This window comes from Oncorhynchus kisutch, linkage group LG14 (genome assembly GCF_002021735.2).
Source record: "Oncorhynchus kisutch isolate 150728-3 linkage group LG14, Okis_V2, whole genome shotgun sequence".
Taxonomy (NCBI): domain Eukaryota; kingdom Metazoa; phylum Chordata; class Actinopteri; order Salmoniformes; family Salmonidae; genus Oncorhynchus; species Oncorhynchus kisutch.
In genome coordinates, this window is record NC_034187.2 from 36,852,959 (window position 1) to 36,870,397 (window position 17,439).

Below are 17,439 nucleotides of genomic sequence, written 5' to 3' on the forward strand. Positions count from 1 at the left end.
TTTTTATTTATTTCACCTTTATTGAACCTGGTAGACAAGTTGAGAACAAGTTCTCATTTACAATTGCGACCTGGCCAAGATAAAGCAAAGCAGTTCGACACATACAACCACACAGAGTTACACATGGAGTATAAACAAGTCTAAATACGATGTGAGCAAATGAGGTGAGAAGGGAGGTAAAGGCAAAAAAGGCCATGGTGGCAAAGTAAATACAATATAGCAAGTAAAACACTGGAATGGTAGATTTGCAGTGGAAGAATGTGCAAAGTAGAAATAACAATAATGGGGTGCAAAGGAGCAAAATAAATAAATAAATTAAATACAGTAGGGAAAGAGGTAGTTGTTTGGGCTAAATTATAGGTGGGCTATGTACAGGTGCAGTAATCTGTGAGCTGCTCTGACAGTTGGTGCTTAAAGCTAGTGAGGGAGATAAGTGTTTCCAGTTTCAGAGATTTTTGTAGTTCGTTCCAGTCATTGGCAGCAGAGAACTGGAAGGAGAGGCGGCCAAAGAAAGAATTGGTGTGGGGGTGACTAGAGAGATATACCTGCTGGAGCGTGTGCTACAGGTGGGAGATGCTATGGTGACCAGCGAGCTGAGATAAGGGGGGACTTTACCTAGCAGGGTCTTGTAGATGACATGGAGCCAGTGGGTTTGGCGACGAGTATGAAGCGAGGGCCAGCCAACGAGAGCGTACAGGTCGCAATGGTGGGAAGTATATGGGGCTTTGGTGACAAAACGTATTGCACTGTGATAGACTGCATCCAATTTGTTGAGTATGGTATTGGAGGCTATTTTGTAAATGACATCGCCAAAGTCGAGGATTGGTAGGATGGTCAGTTTTACAAGGGTATGTTTGGCAGCATGAGTGAAGGATGCTTTGTTGCGAAATAGGAAGCCAATTCTAGATTTAACTTTGGATTGGAGATGTTTGATATGGGTCTGGAAGGAGAGTTTACAGTCTAACCAGACACCTAAGTATTTGTAGTTGTCCAAGTATTCTAAGTCAGAGCCATCCAGAGTAGTGATGTTGGACAGGCGGGTAGGTGCAGGTAGCGATCGGTTGAAGAGCATGCATTTAGTTTTACTTGTATTTAAGAGCAATTGGAGGCCACGGAAGGAGAGTTGTATGGCATTGAAGCTTGCCTGGAGGGTTGTTAACACAGTGTCCAAAGAAGGGCCAGAAGTATACAGAATGGTGTCGTCTGCTTAGAGGTGGATCAGAGACTCACCAGCAGCAAGAGCGACCTCATTGATGTATACAGAGAAGAGAGTCGGTCCAAGAATTGAACCCTGTGGCACCCCCATAGAGACTGCCAGAGGTCCGGACAGCAGACCCTCCAATTTGACACACTGAACTCTATCAGAGAAGTAGTTGGTGAACCAGGCGAGGCAATCATTTGAGAAACCAAGGCTGTCGAGTCTGCCGATGAGGATGTGGTGATTGACAGAGTCGAAAGCCTTGGCCAGATCAATGAATACGGCTGCACAGTAATGTTTCTTATCGATGGCTGTTAAGATATCGTTTAGGACCTTGAGCGTGGCTGAGGTGCACCCATGACCAGCTCTGAAACCAGATTGCATAGCAGAGAAGGTATGGTGAGATTCGAAATGGTCGGTAATCTGTTTGTTGACTTGTCTTTCGAAGACCTTAGAAAGGCATGGTAGGATAGATATAGGTCTGTAGCAGTTTGGGTCAAGAGTGTGTCCCCCTTTGAAGAGGGGGATGACCGCAGCTGCTTTCCAATCTTTGGGAGTCTCAGACGACATGAAAGAGAGGTTGAACAGGCTAGTAATAGGGGTGGCAACAATTTCGGCAGACATTGACTCTGTACCGTAACACCCTGTATATAGCCTCCACATTGACTCTGTACCGGTACCCCCTGTATATAGCCTCCACATTGACTCTGTACCGGTACACCCTGTATATAGCCTCCACATTGACTCTGTACCGGTACACCCTGTATATAGCCTCCACATTGACTCTGTACCAGTACACCCTGTATATAGCCTCCACATTGACTCTGTACCGGTACACCCTGTATATAGCCTCCACATTGACTCTGTACCTGTACACCCTGTATATAGCCTCCACATTGACTCTGTACCGGTACACCCTGTATATAGCCTCCACATTGACTCTGTACCGGTACACCCTGTATATAGCCTCCACATTGACTCTGTACCGGTACACCCTGTATATAGCCTCCACATTGACTCTGTACCGGTACACCCTGTATATAGCCTCCACATTGACTCTGTACCGGTACACCCTGTATATAGCCTCCACATTGACTCTGTACCGGTACCCCCTGTATATAGCCTCCACATTGACTCTGTACCAGTACCCCCTGTATATAGCCTCCATATTGACTCTGTACCGTAACACCCTGTATATAGCCTCCACATTGACTCTGTACCGTAACACCCTGTATACAGCCTCCACATTGACTCTGTACCGTAACACCCTGTATATAGCCTCCACATTGACTCTGTACCGTAACACCCTGTATATAGCCTCCACATTGACTCTGTACCGTAACACCCTGTATATAGCCTCCACATTGACTCTGTACCGTAACACCCTGTATATAGCCTCCACATTGACTCTGTACCGGTACACCCTGTATATAGCCTCCACATTGACTCTGTACCAGTACACCCTGTATATAGCCTCCACATTGACTCTGTACCGGTACACCCTGTATATAGCCTCCACATTGACTCTGTACCTGTACACCCTGTATATAGCCTCCACATTGACTCTGTACCGGTACACCCTGTATATAGCCTCCACATTGACTCTGTACCGGTACACCCTGTATATAGCCTCCACATTGACTCTGTACCGGTACACCCTGTATATAGCCTCCACATTGACTCTGTACCGGTACACCCTGTATATAGCCTCCACATTGACTCTGTACCGGTACACCCTGTATATAGCCTCCACATTGACTCTGTACCGGTACCCCCTGTATATAGCCTCCACATTGACTCTGTACCAGTACCCCCTGTATATAGCCTCCATATTGACTCTGTACCGTAACACCCTGTATATAGCCTCCACATTGACTCTGTACCGTAACACCCTGTATACAGCCTCCACATTGACTCTGTACCGTAACACCCTGTATATAGCCTCCACATTGACTCTGTACCGTAACACCCTGTATATAGCCTCCACATTGACTCTGTACCGTAACACCCTGTATATAGCCTCCACATTGACTCTGTACCGGTACACCCTGTATATAGCCTCCACATTGACTCTGTACCAGTACACCCTGTATATAGCCTCCACATTGACTCTGTACCGGTACACCCTGTATATAGCCTCCACATTGACTCTGTACCTGTACACCCTGTATATAGCCTCCACATTGACTCTGTACCGGTACACCCTGTATATAGCCTCCACATTGACTCTGTACCGGTACACCCTGTATATAGCCTCCACATTGACTCTGTACCGGTACACCCTGTATATAGCCTCCACATTGACTCTGTACCGGTACACCCTGTATATAGCCTCCACATTGACTCTGTACCGGTACACCCTGTATATAGCCTCCACATTGACTCTGTACCGGTACCCCCTGTATATAGCCTCCACATTGACTCTGTACCAGTACCCCCTGTATATAGCCTCCATATTGACTCTGTACCGTAACACCCTGTATATAGCCTCCACATTGACTCTGTACCGTAACACCCTGTATACAGCCTCCACATTGACTCTGTACCGTAACACCCTGTATATAGCCTCCACATTGACTCTGTACCGTAACACCCTGTATATAGCCTCCACATTGACTCTGTACCGTAACACCCTGTATATAGCCTCCACATTGACTCTGTACCGTAACACCCTGTATATAGCCTCCACATTGACTCTGTACTTAACACTTATTTTTTTCTTAACTTCTTAAAGCATTGTTGGTTAAGGGGTTGTTGGTTAACATAAGTATTTGGCACATGTGACAAATAAAAATTGATTTGATATTTCCGATATATTTATTTTATATACAGTTGAAGTCGGAAGTATACATACACTTAGTTTGGAGTCATTAAAACTCTTTTTTTCAACCACTCCACAAATTTCTTGTTAACAAACTTTAGTTTTGGCAAGTTGGTTAGGAGATCTACTTTATGCATGACACAAGTAATTTTTCCAACAATTCTTTACAGACAGATTATTTCACTTATAATTCACTGTATCACAATTTCAGTGAGTCAGAAGTTTATATACACTAAGTTGGCTGTGCCTTTAAACAGCTTGGAAAATTCCAGAAAATGGTGTCATGGCTTTAGAAGCTTCTGATAGGCTAATTGACATAATTTGAGTCAATTGGAGGTGTACCTGTGGATGTATTTCAAGGACTACCTTCAAACTCAGTACCTCTTTGCTTAACATCATGGAAAAATCGAAATAAATCAGCCAAGACTTCAGAAAAACAATTGTAGACCTCCACAAGTCTGGTTCATCCTTGGGAGCAATTTCCAGGTACACAAGTATCTATTTCCACAGTAAAACGAGTCCTATATTGACATAACCTGAAAGGCCGCTCAGCAAGGAAGAAGCCACTGCTCCAAAACCGCCATAAAAAAGCCAGACTACGGTTTGCAAATGCACATGGGGACAAAGATTGTTAGAAATAACAAAATTAGAATACCCACCCTAGTCACACCCTGACCTAACCAAAATAGAGAATAAAAAGGCTCTCTAAGGTCGGGGCGTGACAATAAGGTTGAAATGTAACAAAATGTGGAAAAGGTCAAGGGGTCTGAACACTTTCTTAGTGCACTGTATGAGTCACTGATGCCCAAAGTGTGGGAAGCACAGCTGTGTGCGCAAACGAGAGGCCTGTTCTGATAGGTAAAATGGCATTCCCAATGTCAAATCATAGGCTTTACTTGTTGAGTGACAATGTAATTTGCTGGGTAATTGTTCCCAAATGCGCTGTATAAAATGGTGTTTTACCCAGTAGCGGTGCGTGGGTTAAATAACAGGGGAGGCCAAGCTCCCGCCCCAAAAAAGCCATATTACAACCTCTGTGTTGTGATAATTGCGTTGTTTGCTCTATAACCTGTTAGTTATATATGCCTTTGTTAGGCCTAAAGGCCAAGACATTAAGATAGTGGTAGAATAAATTGAACCACAACTTTATGTTTTATCACAAAACCAGATAGCAACCTCTCTCTGGTGAAGTTAACAAAACATATTGCATGTACAGTAGCAGTCTGTTGCATGACCTGCAGCATGGTCGAGCAATTTAATGTTTCCCACATTTTCGGACCCCTAAACAACTATTGATTTAGAACCACAGAGAATTAACGCAAGTCGCAAAGAAAACAGGAGCTGCCTCCACCATTCCAGCACCATTCCAACATCATCAAATCACCTCTGCTTAGTCTAATAGAGTGACAACTAAAAGATACCAATAACAATTTAGTCCAATCAACGTAAGCCAAATATGATGTGGCTGTCCATGGTTCTGATTTGTGCGCGTGCGTGTGTGTGCGTGTGTGTGTGTGTGTGTTTGTGCGCGCATTTCGTGCAAGTAGGAAAAACCTGTTGACTCACCCTACTTGTAGAGAAATGCCAATGCCATCCTCCTCTCTTTCATGTTGATGACACACTGTCATACAGTACACAGTTTTAGTTTTTGTTGTCCTAGGCTACCTGGCTAAAATGCTTGCTCGCTAGCCTAACTTCCATTCATGGGCAACGTTAGTTAGTTAACATTAGCCTTCTACTCCTAGCTACATGTTAAACTTCCATCCTCTCAGGCCAGGGGCACAACAATGTATGAATTAATGGTTGGATCAGAATCACCGTTATAATCATTGGCCAGTACAGAGAATTAAGTAAAACCATGAGTCCAAATCCCTATCTCCATTCATTGCCAATTTAGGAAAGGGGCTATTTTAGCCAGCTAGTCACCGGAGGACAACAACACAACGAGATGCAACAATTACATTTTTTTTGTCAATGACTTATGCTGTCAATGGGATTTGATAGGAGTGACGCCAAATCCAAACTGGCTTCCCTTGCCTTAAATGCTACGGACGGCAACAATGTCATACTCGTTTGGACCAAACAGCATCAGATAGATCCTCTTGTCCAGATGGGTTAGGGCAGTGTGCAGTGTGGTTGAGATTGCGTCGTCTGTGGACCTATTTGGGCGGTAAGCAAATTGGAGTGGGTCTAGGGTGTCAGGTAGGGTGGAGGTGATATGGTCCTTGACTAGTCTCTCAAAGCACTTCATGATGACGGAAGTGAGTGCTACGGGGCGGTAGGCATTTAGCTCAGTTACCTTAGCTTTCTTTAGCCCTCTTGAAGCATGTGGGAACAGCAGACTGGGATAAGGATTGATTGAATATGTCCGTAAACACACCAGCCAGCTGGTCTGCGCTTGCTCTGAGGACGCGGCTGGGGATGCCGTCTGGGCCTGCAGCCTTGCGAGGGTTAACACTTTTAAATGTTTTACTCACGTCGGCTGCAGTGAAGGAGAGTCCGCAGGTTTTGGTTGCGGGCCGTGTCAGTGGCACTGTATTGTCCTCAAAGCGGGCAAAAAAGTAATTTCGTCTGCCTGGGAGCAAGACATCCTGGTCCGTGACGGGGCTGGTTTTCTTTTTGTAATCTGTGATTGTCTGTAGACCCTGCCACATACCTCTTGTGTCTGAGCCGTTGAATTGTGACTCTACTTTGTCTCTATACTGACGCTTAGCTTGTTTGATTGCCTTGCGGAGGGAATAGCTACACTGTTTGTATTCGGTCATGTTTCCGGTCACCTTGCCCTGGTTCAAAGCAGTGGTTCGCGCTTTCAGTTTCACGCGAATGCTGCCATCAATCCACGGTTTCTGGTTTGGGAATGTTTTATCGTTGCTATGGGAACGACATTGTCAATGCACTTTCTAATGAACTCGCTCACTGAATCAGCGTATTCGTCAATGTTGTTGTTGGAAGCAATGCGAAACATATCTCAATCCACGTGATTGAAGCAGTCTTGAAGCGTGGATTCGGATTGGTCGGACCAGCGTTGAACAGACCTGTGCGCTGGAGCTTCTTGTTTTAGTTTCTGTCTGTAGGCAGGGAGTAACAAAATGGAGTCGTGGTCAGCTTTTCCGAAAGGAGGGTGGGGGAGGGCCTTGTATGCGTCGCGGAAGTTAGAATAGCAATGATCCAAGGTTTTACCAGCCCTGGTTGCTCAATCGATATGCTGATACAATTTAGGGAGTCTTGTTTTCAGATTAGCCTTGTTAAAATCCCCAGCTACGATGAATGCAGCCTCAGGATATGTGGTTTCCAGTTTGCAAAGAGTCAAATAAAGTTCGTTCAGGGCCATCGGTGTGTCTGCTTGAGGGGGAATATATACGGCTGTGATTATAATCGAAGAGAATTCCCTTGGTAGATAATGCGGTCGACATTTGATTGTGAGGAATTATAAGTCAGGTGAACAGAAGGACTTGAGTTCCTGTATGTTGTTGTGATCACACCACGTAGCGTTAATCATAAGGCATACGCCCCCGTCCCTCTTCTTACCAGAAAGATGTTTGTTTCTGTCGGCGCGATGCGTGGAGAAACCAGCTGGCTGCACCGATTCCGTTAGCGTCTCTCGAGTGAGCCATGTTTCCTTGAAGCAAAGAACGTTACAGTCTCTGATGTCTCTCTGGAATGCTACTCTTGCTCGGATTTCATCAACCTTGTTGTCAAGTGACTGGACATTGGCGAGTAGAATGCTAGGGAGTGGTGCGCGATGTCTCCGGAGCCTGACCAGAAGACCGCTTCGTTTGCCTCTTTTACGAAGTCGTTGTTTTGGGTCGCAGGCTGGGATCCATTCCGTTGTCCTGGGTGGAAGGCCGAACACAGGATCCTCTTCGCGAAAGTCATATTCCTGGTTGTAATGATGGTGAGTTGATGTTGCTCTTATATTCAGTAGTTCCTCCCGACTGTATGTAATGAAACCTAAAATTACCTGGGGTACCAATGTAAGAAATAACATGTAAAAAAACTAAATACTGCATAGTTTCCTAGGAACGCGAAGCGAGGCGGCCATCTCTGTTGGCGCCGGAAGTCACACTCAACGTCAATAAAACTAAGGAGATGATTGTGGACTACAGGAAACAGCAGAGGGAGCACCCCCCTATCCACATCGATGGGACCGTAGTGGAGAGGGTAGTACGTTTTTAAGTTCCTCGGCGTACACATCACGGACAAACTGAATTGGTCCACCCACACAGACAGCATGGTGAAGAAGACGCAGCAGTGCCTCTTCAACCTCAGGAGGCTGAAGAAATTCGGCTTGTCACCAAAAGCACTCACAAACTTCTACATATGCACAATCGAGAGCATCCTGTCGGGCATTATCACCGCCTGGTACGGCAACTGCTCCTCCCACAACCGTAAGGCTCTCCAGAGGGTAGTGAGGTCTGCACAGTGCAGACCTCGTTGGTTATTACTGCATTGTCGGAACTAGAAGCACAAGCATTTCGCTACACTCGCATTAACATCTGCTAACCATGTGTATGTGACAAATACATTTGATTTGACTTGATTTGAGATGGCCTACATGTAGAGAAACAGAGGGGCGCTGTTTCCCTCGCTCGGTTGCTTTCTCCTGTGATTCAGCCTCTAGCGAGTTGAAGGATAATGATGAAACACAGAGAGACAAAAGATGTAAAAAAAAAAATGGTTGATTATTAGATATTTATTTGTATTCATGGCATGAATACACACCACTGGTTTTACCAGAGTTGTACAGCCTACCGGAATGGGGCGCAACTCACATCTAACTGCTGATTGGGGTTTTCAATCATTATATTATTTAGATTGTTCAGGTTCACCAAAATAAATCGTTTTGGTAGTTTTGCTTTAAACAGTCAGTGTATTTAGTCATGTTTACATGAACAGGTTCATTTCGTGAAGGACAGCAATCATTTCGCATTCATCGGTCGACAGCGGGAGAACCTCTCCGTAAAATTCCAAACAGTCTAAAACATTAGCTTTCGAGACTGTGCAAAAATGACAAGTTCATCAGTGGGTGATTTCAGATTTTAAAAAAGTGAGGGGACAAATAACATACATTCTCTGCACCCCTAATCTGGTAAGAGGGGTGCTAGATGCTCAGTCTGCCCAATGGCTCAGCTCAGGTACCTACACAGATCATTGACACACACACACACACACACACACACATACGCACGCACACTAACAGAGGGCCACTCAGTTTAGAGAAGACAGGTCTAGCTTAATTCTAGCTTAATTTCAGACAGGTCTAGCTTAATTTCAGACAGGTCTATCTTAATTTCAGACAGGTCTATCTTCATTTCAGACAGGTCTATCTTCATTTCAGACAGGTCTATCTTAATTTCAGACATGTCTATCTTAATTTCACACAGGTCTAGCTTAATTTCAGACAGGTCTATCTTAATTTCACACAGGTCTAGCTCAGAGGCCCAGCTCCTGATCTCCCTTCAGCAGCAGATGTTCATTTAAAATGGAAAATGAATGTGTTCATTCAACAACAACAAAACAGTTCATCAGAATCGCATCAATTCGTTGCTCTAATCAAACCCGAATCACACCGAATCATTTCAAACTTAGACGTATCGTTCCTGTATCGGATGCCCATGCATTCTAGATGCATAAACAAATCGTTCATGAAAGAAGAGATGTACTTCCCTAAAATGCTTTGAGGCTGTATAGTGTTTGTTTGTAAACAACGTAAATGTAAACAATGTGGAGTAAAAACAAGCTTATGTTTGGGGTTCTGATGGGGTACGACAGTTGAACTCCGCTCATGAGGCATTTATAAGTTATATTCTGCAAGAATACATTTGTAAATATTATTCATTTATACATCCGGAAATGGATGTAGCAACTAAGGATTCTAGCATCAAGATGGAGGGTCCATAAGTATCTAAAAGGACAAGTACCCCGTTTTGTCAAATGATCGAGCTTTAAAGAAAGAAAGTCCATGTTTTGATTATAATATACTGAATGGTTGGTGTAAATGATTAGGTTCGTGGTTAGAAATGGTTAGCAGAAACATTAGAAACACCGCGGGAGAGCCTCTACACTATGTGTAATGAACCCAGGAGGAGGTGGAGTTAGTACCACTGAACAGATCAACACAGGTATAGAAACACAGACCATTACATTTCCCACAGTCCTGGTTGGTTGGTAATGGATGTTTTAGGAGAGGTGTAATGATACACACACCCTATCATTAAGTGTGTGTGTGTGTGTGTGTGTGTGTGTGTGTGTGTGTGTGTGTGTGTGTGTGTGTGTGTGTGTGTGTGTGTGTGTGTGTGTGTGTGTGTGTGTGTGTGTGTGTGTGGATTCATAAAAGACCAAACAGAGACGTAAGAACATCCAAGTGTTGTTTAAACGTAAACACGGATGCCTGATGTCAACACTGGCCAGACGCAGAGAGGAAGGCATTGGCAGACGGAAGTGCTACCCAAACCTTCAACTAGGGGACCACCTGACAGTCGAAACACTGATCCAGCTAATCAAGGGCTTTGTGATGAGGTCATCAGTGTGTTTGTGCAGGGCTTGGTGGACCTCTGCGACGGGGTTGAGGAGCAATGACACAGACCAGTCAAAATGGATCATCGTGACACATCATTCACGCCTCATCGCTGTCTGTCACTTCATTGTCACCTTGTCATTTCTTGTTACATCACCGTGGTGTGATTGGGTGTGTGTGGGGTGCAGGCTATTTGGGTGACTTTCAAAGCTCTTTGTTCCAGTTTCTCTGAACAGTAACCATGAGAACATCTCGAAGAGAGGAGAGAGGAGAGGACGGGAGGGATGAGGAGAGGACGGGAGGGATGAGGAGAGAGGAGAGGACAGGAGGGATGAGGACGGGAGGGATGAGGAGAGGAGAGGACGGGAGGGATGAGGAGAGGAGGGGACGGGAGATTGTGTGGCATTACTTAAAGATCATATCTGCATGTAAACCAGCCCTGCTACACAACCAACCTATCTACAGTATTACTGATGCTCACTGTAACCGGTTCTCATACACACACACACACACACACAGAGTGCTAAACGGCCCTGTAAGACTTTGTGTCTGAGTGTGAGAATAACCAACAATGTGATGAGTGTGTCAATGACATCACGTCAATCTCTCTTTCTCAATCTCTTGGTCTCTGTCACACACGCGCTAACCTCCTCTCTCCCTCCCCAGTATGTCGTTGCTGAACCATGACTGCAGGCCCAGCTGTGTGATGCTGTTTGAGGGGGAAACACTCCACCTCCGAGCCGCCAGAGACATGCGACCTGCTGACGAGGTACTTTGTGTGATTTTGGTCGACTTGAGGCAGGATGCAAATAAAAAAACGGTGATCTCTCTGTCTCTCTGTCTCTCTCTCTGTCTCTCTGTCTCTCTCTCTGTCTCTCTGTCTCTCTCTCTCTCTCTCTCTCTCTCTCTCTCTCTCTCTCTCCCTCTCTCTTTCTCTCTTTCTCTCTCCCTCTCTCTCGCTCTGTCTCTCTCTCTTTCTCTTTCTCTCTCCCTCTCTCTCTCTCTCTCTCTCTCTCTTTCTCTCTCTCTCTCGCTCGCTCTCTCTCTCTCTCTCTCTCTCTCTCTCTCTCTCTCTCTCTCTCTCTACCTCTCTCTCTCTACCTCTCTACCTCTCTCTCTCTCTCTACCTCTCACTCTACCTCTCTCTCTCTACCTCTCTCTCTACCTCTCTCTCTACCTCTCTCTCTCTCTACCTCTCTCTCTCTCTACCTCTCTCTCTCTCTACCTCTCTCTCTCTACCTCTCTCTCTACCTCTACCTCTCTACCTCTCTCTCTCTCTCCCTCTCTCTCTACCTCTCTCTCTCTACCTCTCTCTCTCTACCTCTACCTAGTTGACTATTAGTTACATTGGTTCGTTGGCTCCTACCAGAGACAGACAGACTCAGCTAGAGGAGCAGTACCATTTCACCTGCCAGTGTCAACGATGCACCACTGCAGACATGGTAAGACTACTGCCACACACACAAACACACTCGCTGTTCACTGTGTCAGCATGGTCTCGGTGTGACCACTGAAGCCTGCCGTGTGTCTGTGTACCTGCGGCTTTCTCGTCTCCTCCTCTCACTCTGTCGTCCCTTCTTATTTCCCCACTCTCCTCGCCCTCTCTGTCATGCTCTGCCTCTTCTCGCCCTCTCTCCCTCCACCTGTCTCTAAGTTCCCCGTCCTTATCAGGGGAAGAGGAAAAATAATACATCCACCACTTTCTACTTCAATACCGATCTCCATCCGTCTTATTCTCCCTTTCTCTCTCTCCTTATCTTTCAGGCTGTCAGTCGTCCACCATCCCTCTCCATCCCTCCCCCCTTCTCCCCCTCTGCCCTCCACCTGTCAGCTCTGAGGCATGCTGTGGACTTGAACCAGCTTTTTATGACACAGAGTCAGTGCTCTCTAGACGTTTTAGATTGGCTGCTTTCAATTTTCACTCTGCTATTAATGAACATGTGATTAACCTGACATTTATTCAGCTCTCTCTCTCTCACACGTACACTCATGCGCGCACACACACACACACACACACACACACACACACACACACACACACACACACACACACACACACACACACACACACACACACACACACACACACACACACACACACACACACACACACACACACACACACAGCTCTCTCATAAACAGATAATGATCTAGTATCAACAGTATGTCAGTTGTAATTTCACGGCCTGTTCAGCTTTCTGCTCTGTAATTAACACATTCACTTTATCAGCATAATAAAGTGTTTGTGTGAATGTGAGCATAAAGACATTTCTTTTCAGAAGAAAAATACCATTCTCACTCCAAGGAGCAGCAAGACATAGAGAAGTAGTCATTTCTTCCTCTCTGACCTATGTGAACTGGAAACCACATATCCTGAGGCTGCATTTATTGTAGCTGGGGATTTTAACAAGGCTAATCTGAAAACAAGGCTCCCTAAATTTGATTAGCATATCGAATGCGCAACCCGGGCTGGAAAAATGTTGGATCATTGTTAAATCAAATCAAATCAAATCAAATGTTATTTGTCACATACACATGGTTAGCAGATGTTAATGCGAGTGTAGCGAAATGCTTGTGCTTCTAGTTCTGACAATGCAGTAATAACGAACAAGTAATCTAACTAACAATTCCAAAAAACTACTGTCTTATACACAGTGTAAGGGGATAAATAATATGTACATAAGGATATATGAATGAGTGATGGTACAGAGCAGCATAGGCAAGATACAGTAGATGATATCGAGTACAGTATAACATATGAGATGAGTATGTAAACAAAGTGGCATAGTTAAAGTGGCTAGTGATACATGTATTACATAAGGATGCAGTCGATGATATAGAGTACAGTATATACGTATGCATATGAGATGAATAATGTAGGGTAAGTAACATTATATAAGGTAGCATTGTTTAAAGTGGCTAGTGATATATTTACATCATTTCCCATCAATTCCCATTATTAAAGTGGCTGGAGTTGAGTCAGTGTCATTGACAGTGTGTTGGCAGCAGCCACTCAATGTTAGTGGTGGCTGTTTAACAGTCTGATGGCCTTGAGATGGAAGCTGTTTTTCAGTCTCTCGGTCCCAGCTTTGATGCACCTGTACTGACCTCGCCTTCTGGATGACAGCGGGGTGAACAGGCAGTGGCTCGGGTGGTTGATGTCCTTGATGATCTTTATGGCCTTCCTGTAGCATCGGGTGGTGTAGGTGTCCTGGAGGGCAGGTAGTTTGCCCCCGGTGATGCGTTGTGCAGACCTCACTACCCTCTGGAGAGCCTTACGGTTGAGGGCGGTGCAGTTGCCATACCAGGCGGTGATACAGCCCGCCAGGATGCTCTCGATTGTGCATCTGTAGAAGTTTGTGAGTGCTTTTGGTGACAAGCCGAATTTCTTCAGCCTCCCGAGGTTGAAGAGGCGCTGCTGCGCCTTCTTCACGATGCTGTCTGTGTGAGTGGACCAATTCAGTTTGTCTGTGATGTGTATGCCGAGGAACTTAAAACTTGCTACCCTCTCCACTACTGTTCCATCGATGTGGATAGGGGGGTGTTCCTCTGCTGTTTCCTGAAGTCCACAATCATCTCCTTAGTTTTGTTGACGTTGAGTGTGAGGTTATTTTCCTGACACCACACTCCGAGGGCCCTCACCTCCTCCCTGTAGGCCGTCTCGTCGTTGTTGGTAATCAAGCCTACCACTGTTGTGTCGTCCGCAAACTTGATGATTGAGTTGGAGGCGTGCGTGGCCACGCAGTCGTGGGTGAACAGGGAGTACAGGAGAGGGCTCAGAACGCACCCTTGTGGGGCCCCAGTGTTGAGGATCAGCGGGGAGGAGATGTTGTTGCCTACCCTCACCACCTGGGGGCGGCCCGTCAGGAAGTCCAGTACCCAGTTGCACAGGGCGGGGTCGAGACCCAGGGTCTCGAGCTTGATGACGAGCTTGGAGGGTACTAGGGTTTTGAATGCCGAGCTGTAGTCGATGAACAGCATTCTCACATAGGTATTCCTCTTGTCCAGATGGGTTAGGGCAGTGTGGTTGAGATTGCATCGTCTGTGGACCTATTTGGGCGGTAAGCAAATTGGAGTGGGTCTAGGGTGTCAGGTAGGGTGGAGGTGATATGGTCCTTGACTAGTCTCTCAAAGCACATCATGATGACGGATGTGAGTGCTACGGGGCGGTAGTCGTTTAGCTCAGTTACCTTAGCTTTCTTGGGAACAGGAACAATGGTGGCCCTCTTGAAGCATGTGGGAACAGCAGACTGGTATAGGGATTGATTGAATATGTCCGTAAACACACCGGCCAGCTGGTCTGCGCATGCTCTGAGGGCGCGGCTGGGGATGCCGTCTGGGCCTGCAGCCTTGCGAGGGTTAACACGTTTAAATGTCTTACTCACCTCGGCTGCAGTGAAGGAGAGACCGCATGTTTTCGTTGCAGGCCGTGTCAGTGGCACTGTATTGTCCTCAAAGCGGGCAAAAAAGTTATTTAGTCTGCCTGGGAGCAAGACATCCTGGTCCGTGACTGGGCTGGATTTCTTCCTGTAGTCCGTGATTGACTGTAGACCCTGCCACATACCTCTTGTGTCTGAGCCGTTGAATTGAGATTCTACTTTGTCTCTGTACTGGCGCTTAGCTTGTTTGATAGCCTTGCGGAGGGAATAGCTGCACTGTTTGTATTCGGTCATGTTACCAGACACCTTGCCCTGATTAAAAGCAGTGGTTCGCGCTTTCAGTTTCACACGAATGCTGCCATCAATCCACGGTTTCTGGTTAGGGAATGTTTTAATCGTTGCTATGGGAACGACATCTTCAACGCACGTTCTCATGAACTCGCAAACCGAATCAGCGTATTCGTCAATGTTGTTATCTGACGCAATACGAAACATCTCCCAGTCCACGTGATGGAAGCAGTCTTGGAGTGTGGAGTCAGCTTGGTCGGACCAGCGTTGGACAGACCTCAGCGTGGGAGCCTCTTGTTTTAGTTTCTGTCTGTAGGCAGGGATCAACAAAATGGAGTCGTGGTCAACTTCCAGAACGCATACAAAGCCCTCCCTCGCCCTCCTTTCGGCAAATCTGACCACGACTCCATTTTGTTGCTCCCAGCCTATAGACAGAAACTAAAACAGGAAACACCTGTGCTCAGGTCTGTTCAACGCTGGTCCGACCAAACTCATTACATGCTTCAAGACTGCTTCGATCACGTGGACTGGGATATGTTCCGGATAGCGTCGAACAACAACATTGATGTATACGCTGATTCGGTGAGCGAGTTTATTAGCAAGTGCATCGGTGATATTGTACTCACGGCAACTATTAAAACCTTCCCCAACCAGAAACCATGGATTTATGAAAGCATTCGTGCAAAACTGAAAGTGCAAACCACTGCTTTTAATCAGAACAAGGCGACCGGAAACATGACCGAATACAAACAGTGTAGCTATTCCCTCCGCAGTTCAATGGCTCAGACACGACAGGTATGTGGCAGGGTCTACAGTTAATCACGGACTACAAAATGAAAACCAGCCCCGTCGTGGACCACGACGTCTTGCTCCCAGACAAACTAAACAACTTCTTTGCTCGCTTTGAGGACAATACAGTGCCACAGACACGGCCCGCTACCAAAACCTGCGGGCTCTCCTTCACCGCAGCCAACATGAGTAAAACATTTAAACGTGTTAACGCTCGTAAGGCTGCAGGCCCAGACGGCATCCCCAGCCGCATCCTCAGAGCATGCGCCTACCAGCTGGCTGGTGTGTTTACAGACATATTCAATCAATCCCCATCCCAGTCTGCAGTTCTCAAATGCTTCAAGAGGGCCACCATTGGTAACTGCGCTAAACGACTACTGCCCCGTGGCACTCAGTTCCGTCATCATGAAGTGCTTTGAGAGATTAGTTAAGGATCATATCACCTCCACCTTACCTGACACCCTAGACCCACTCCAATTTGCTTACCGCCCCAATAGGTCCACAGACGATGCAATCGACATCGCACTGCACACTGCCCTATCCCATCTGGACAAGAGGAATACCTATGTAAGAATGCTGTTCATCAACTACAGCTCAGCATTTAACACTATAGTACCCTCCAAACTCGTCATTAAGCTCGAGGCCCTGGGTCTCGACCCTGCCCTTTAGAAACTGGGTCCTGGACTTTCTAACAGGACGCCCCAAGGTGGTGAGGGTAGGAAACAACATCTCCACCCCGCTGATCCTCAATACTGGAGCCCCACAAGGGTGCGTTCTCAGTCCTCTCCTGTACTCCCTGTTCACCCATGACTGCGTGGCCATGCACGCCTCCAACTCAATCATCAAGTTTGCAAATGAGACTACAGTGGTAGGCTTGATTACCAACAACGACGAGACGGCCTACAGGGAGGAGGTGAGGGTCCTCGGAGTGTGGTGTCAGGAAAATAACCTCACACTCAACGTCAACAAAACAAAGGAGATGATCGTGGACTTCAGGAAACAGCAGAGGGAGCACCCCCCTATCCACATCAACGGGACAGTAGTGGAGAAGGTGGAAAGTTTGAACTTCCTCGACGGACAAACTGAAATGGTCCACCCACACAGACAGTGTGGTAAAGAAGGTGCAACAGCCTGGGGGCAAACTACCTGCCCTCCAGGACACCTACACCACCCGATGTCACAGGAAGGCCAAAAAGATTGTCAAGGACAACAACCACCCGAGCCACTGCCTGTTCACCCCTCTATCATCCAGAAGGCGAGGTCAGTACAGGTGCATCAAAGCTGGGACCGAGAGACTGAAAAATAGCTTCTATCTCAAGGCCATCAGACTGTTAAACAGCCATCACTAACATTGAGTGGCTGCTGCCAACATACTGACTCTAATCTCTAGCCACTTTAATAATAAAACATGTGATGTAATTAATGTATCACTAGTCACTTTAAACAA

General features: G+C 46.2%; 1 protein-coding gene across 3 annotated transcripts in view; it reads left to right on the top strand.

The window, feature by feature from the left end:
- Window positions 1-17,439, top strand: part of smyd3 (SET and MYND domain containing 3) — a 194,312-nt gene that overhangs the window by 126,527 nt on the left and 50,346 nt on the right. For all 3 annotated transcript variants that reach the window (XR_004202780.1, XM_020500909.2, XM_031788326.1), the window contains exons 7-8: window positions 11,203-11,305; window positions 11,868-11,978. Coding sequence is in view for 2 of the 3 variants with exons in the window: in XM_020500909.2 (XP_020356498.2) it covers window positions 11,203-11,305; window positions 11,868-11,978 (214 nt within the window). In the remaining variant the exon portion in view is untranslated. The remainder of the gene's footprint in view (window positions 1-11,202; window positions 11,306-11,867; window positions 11,979-17,439) is intronic.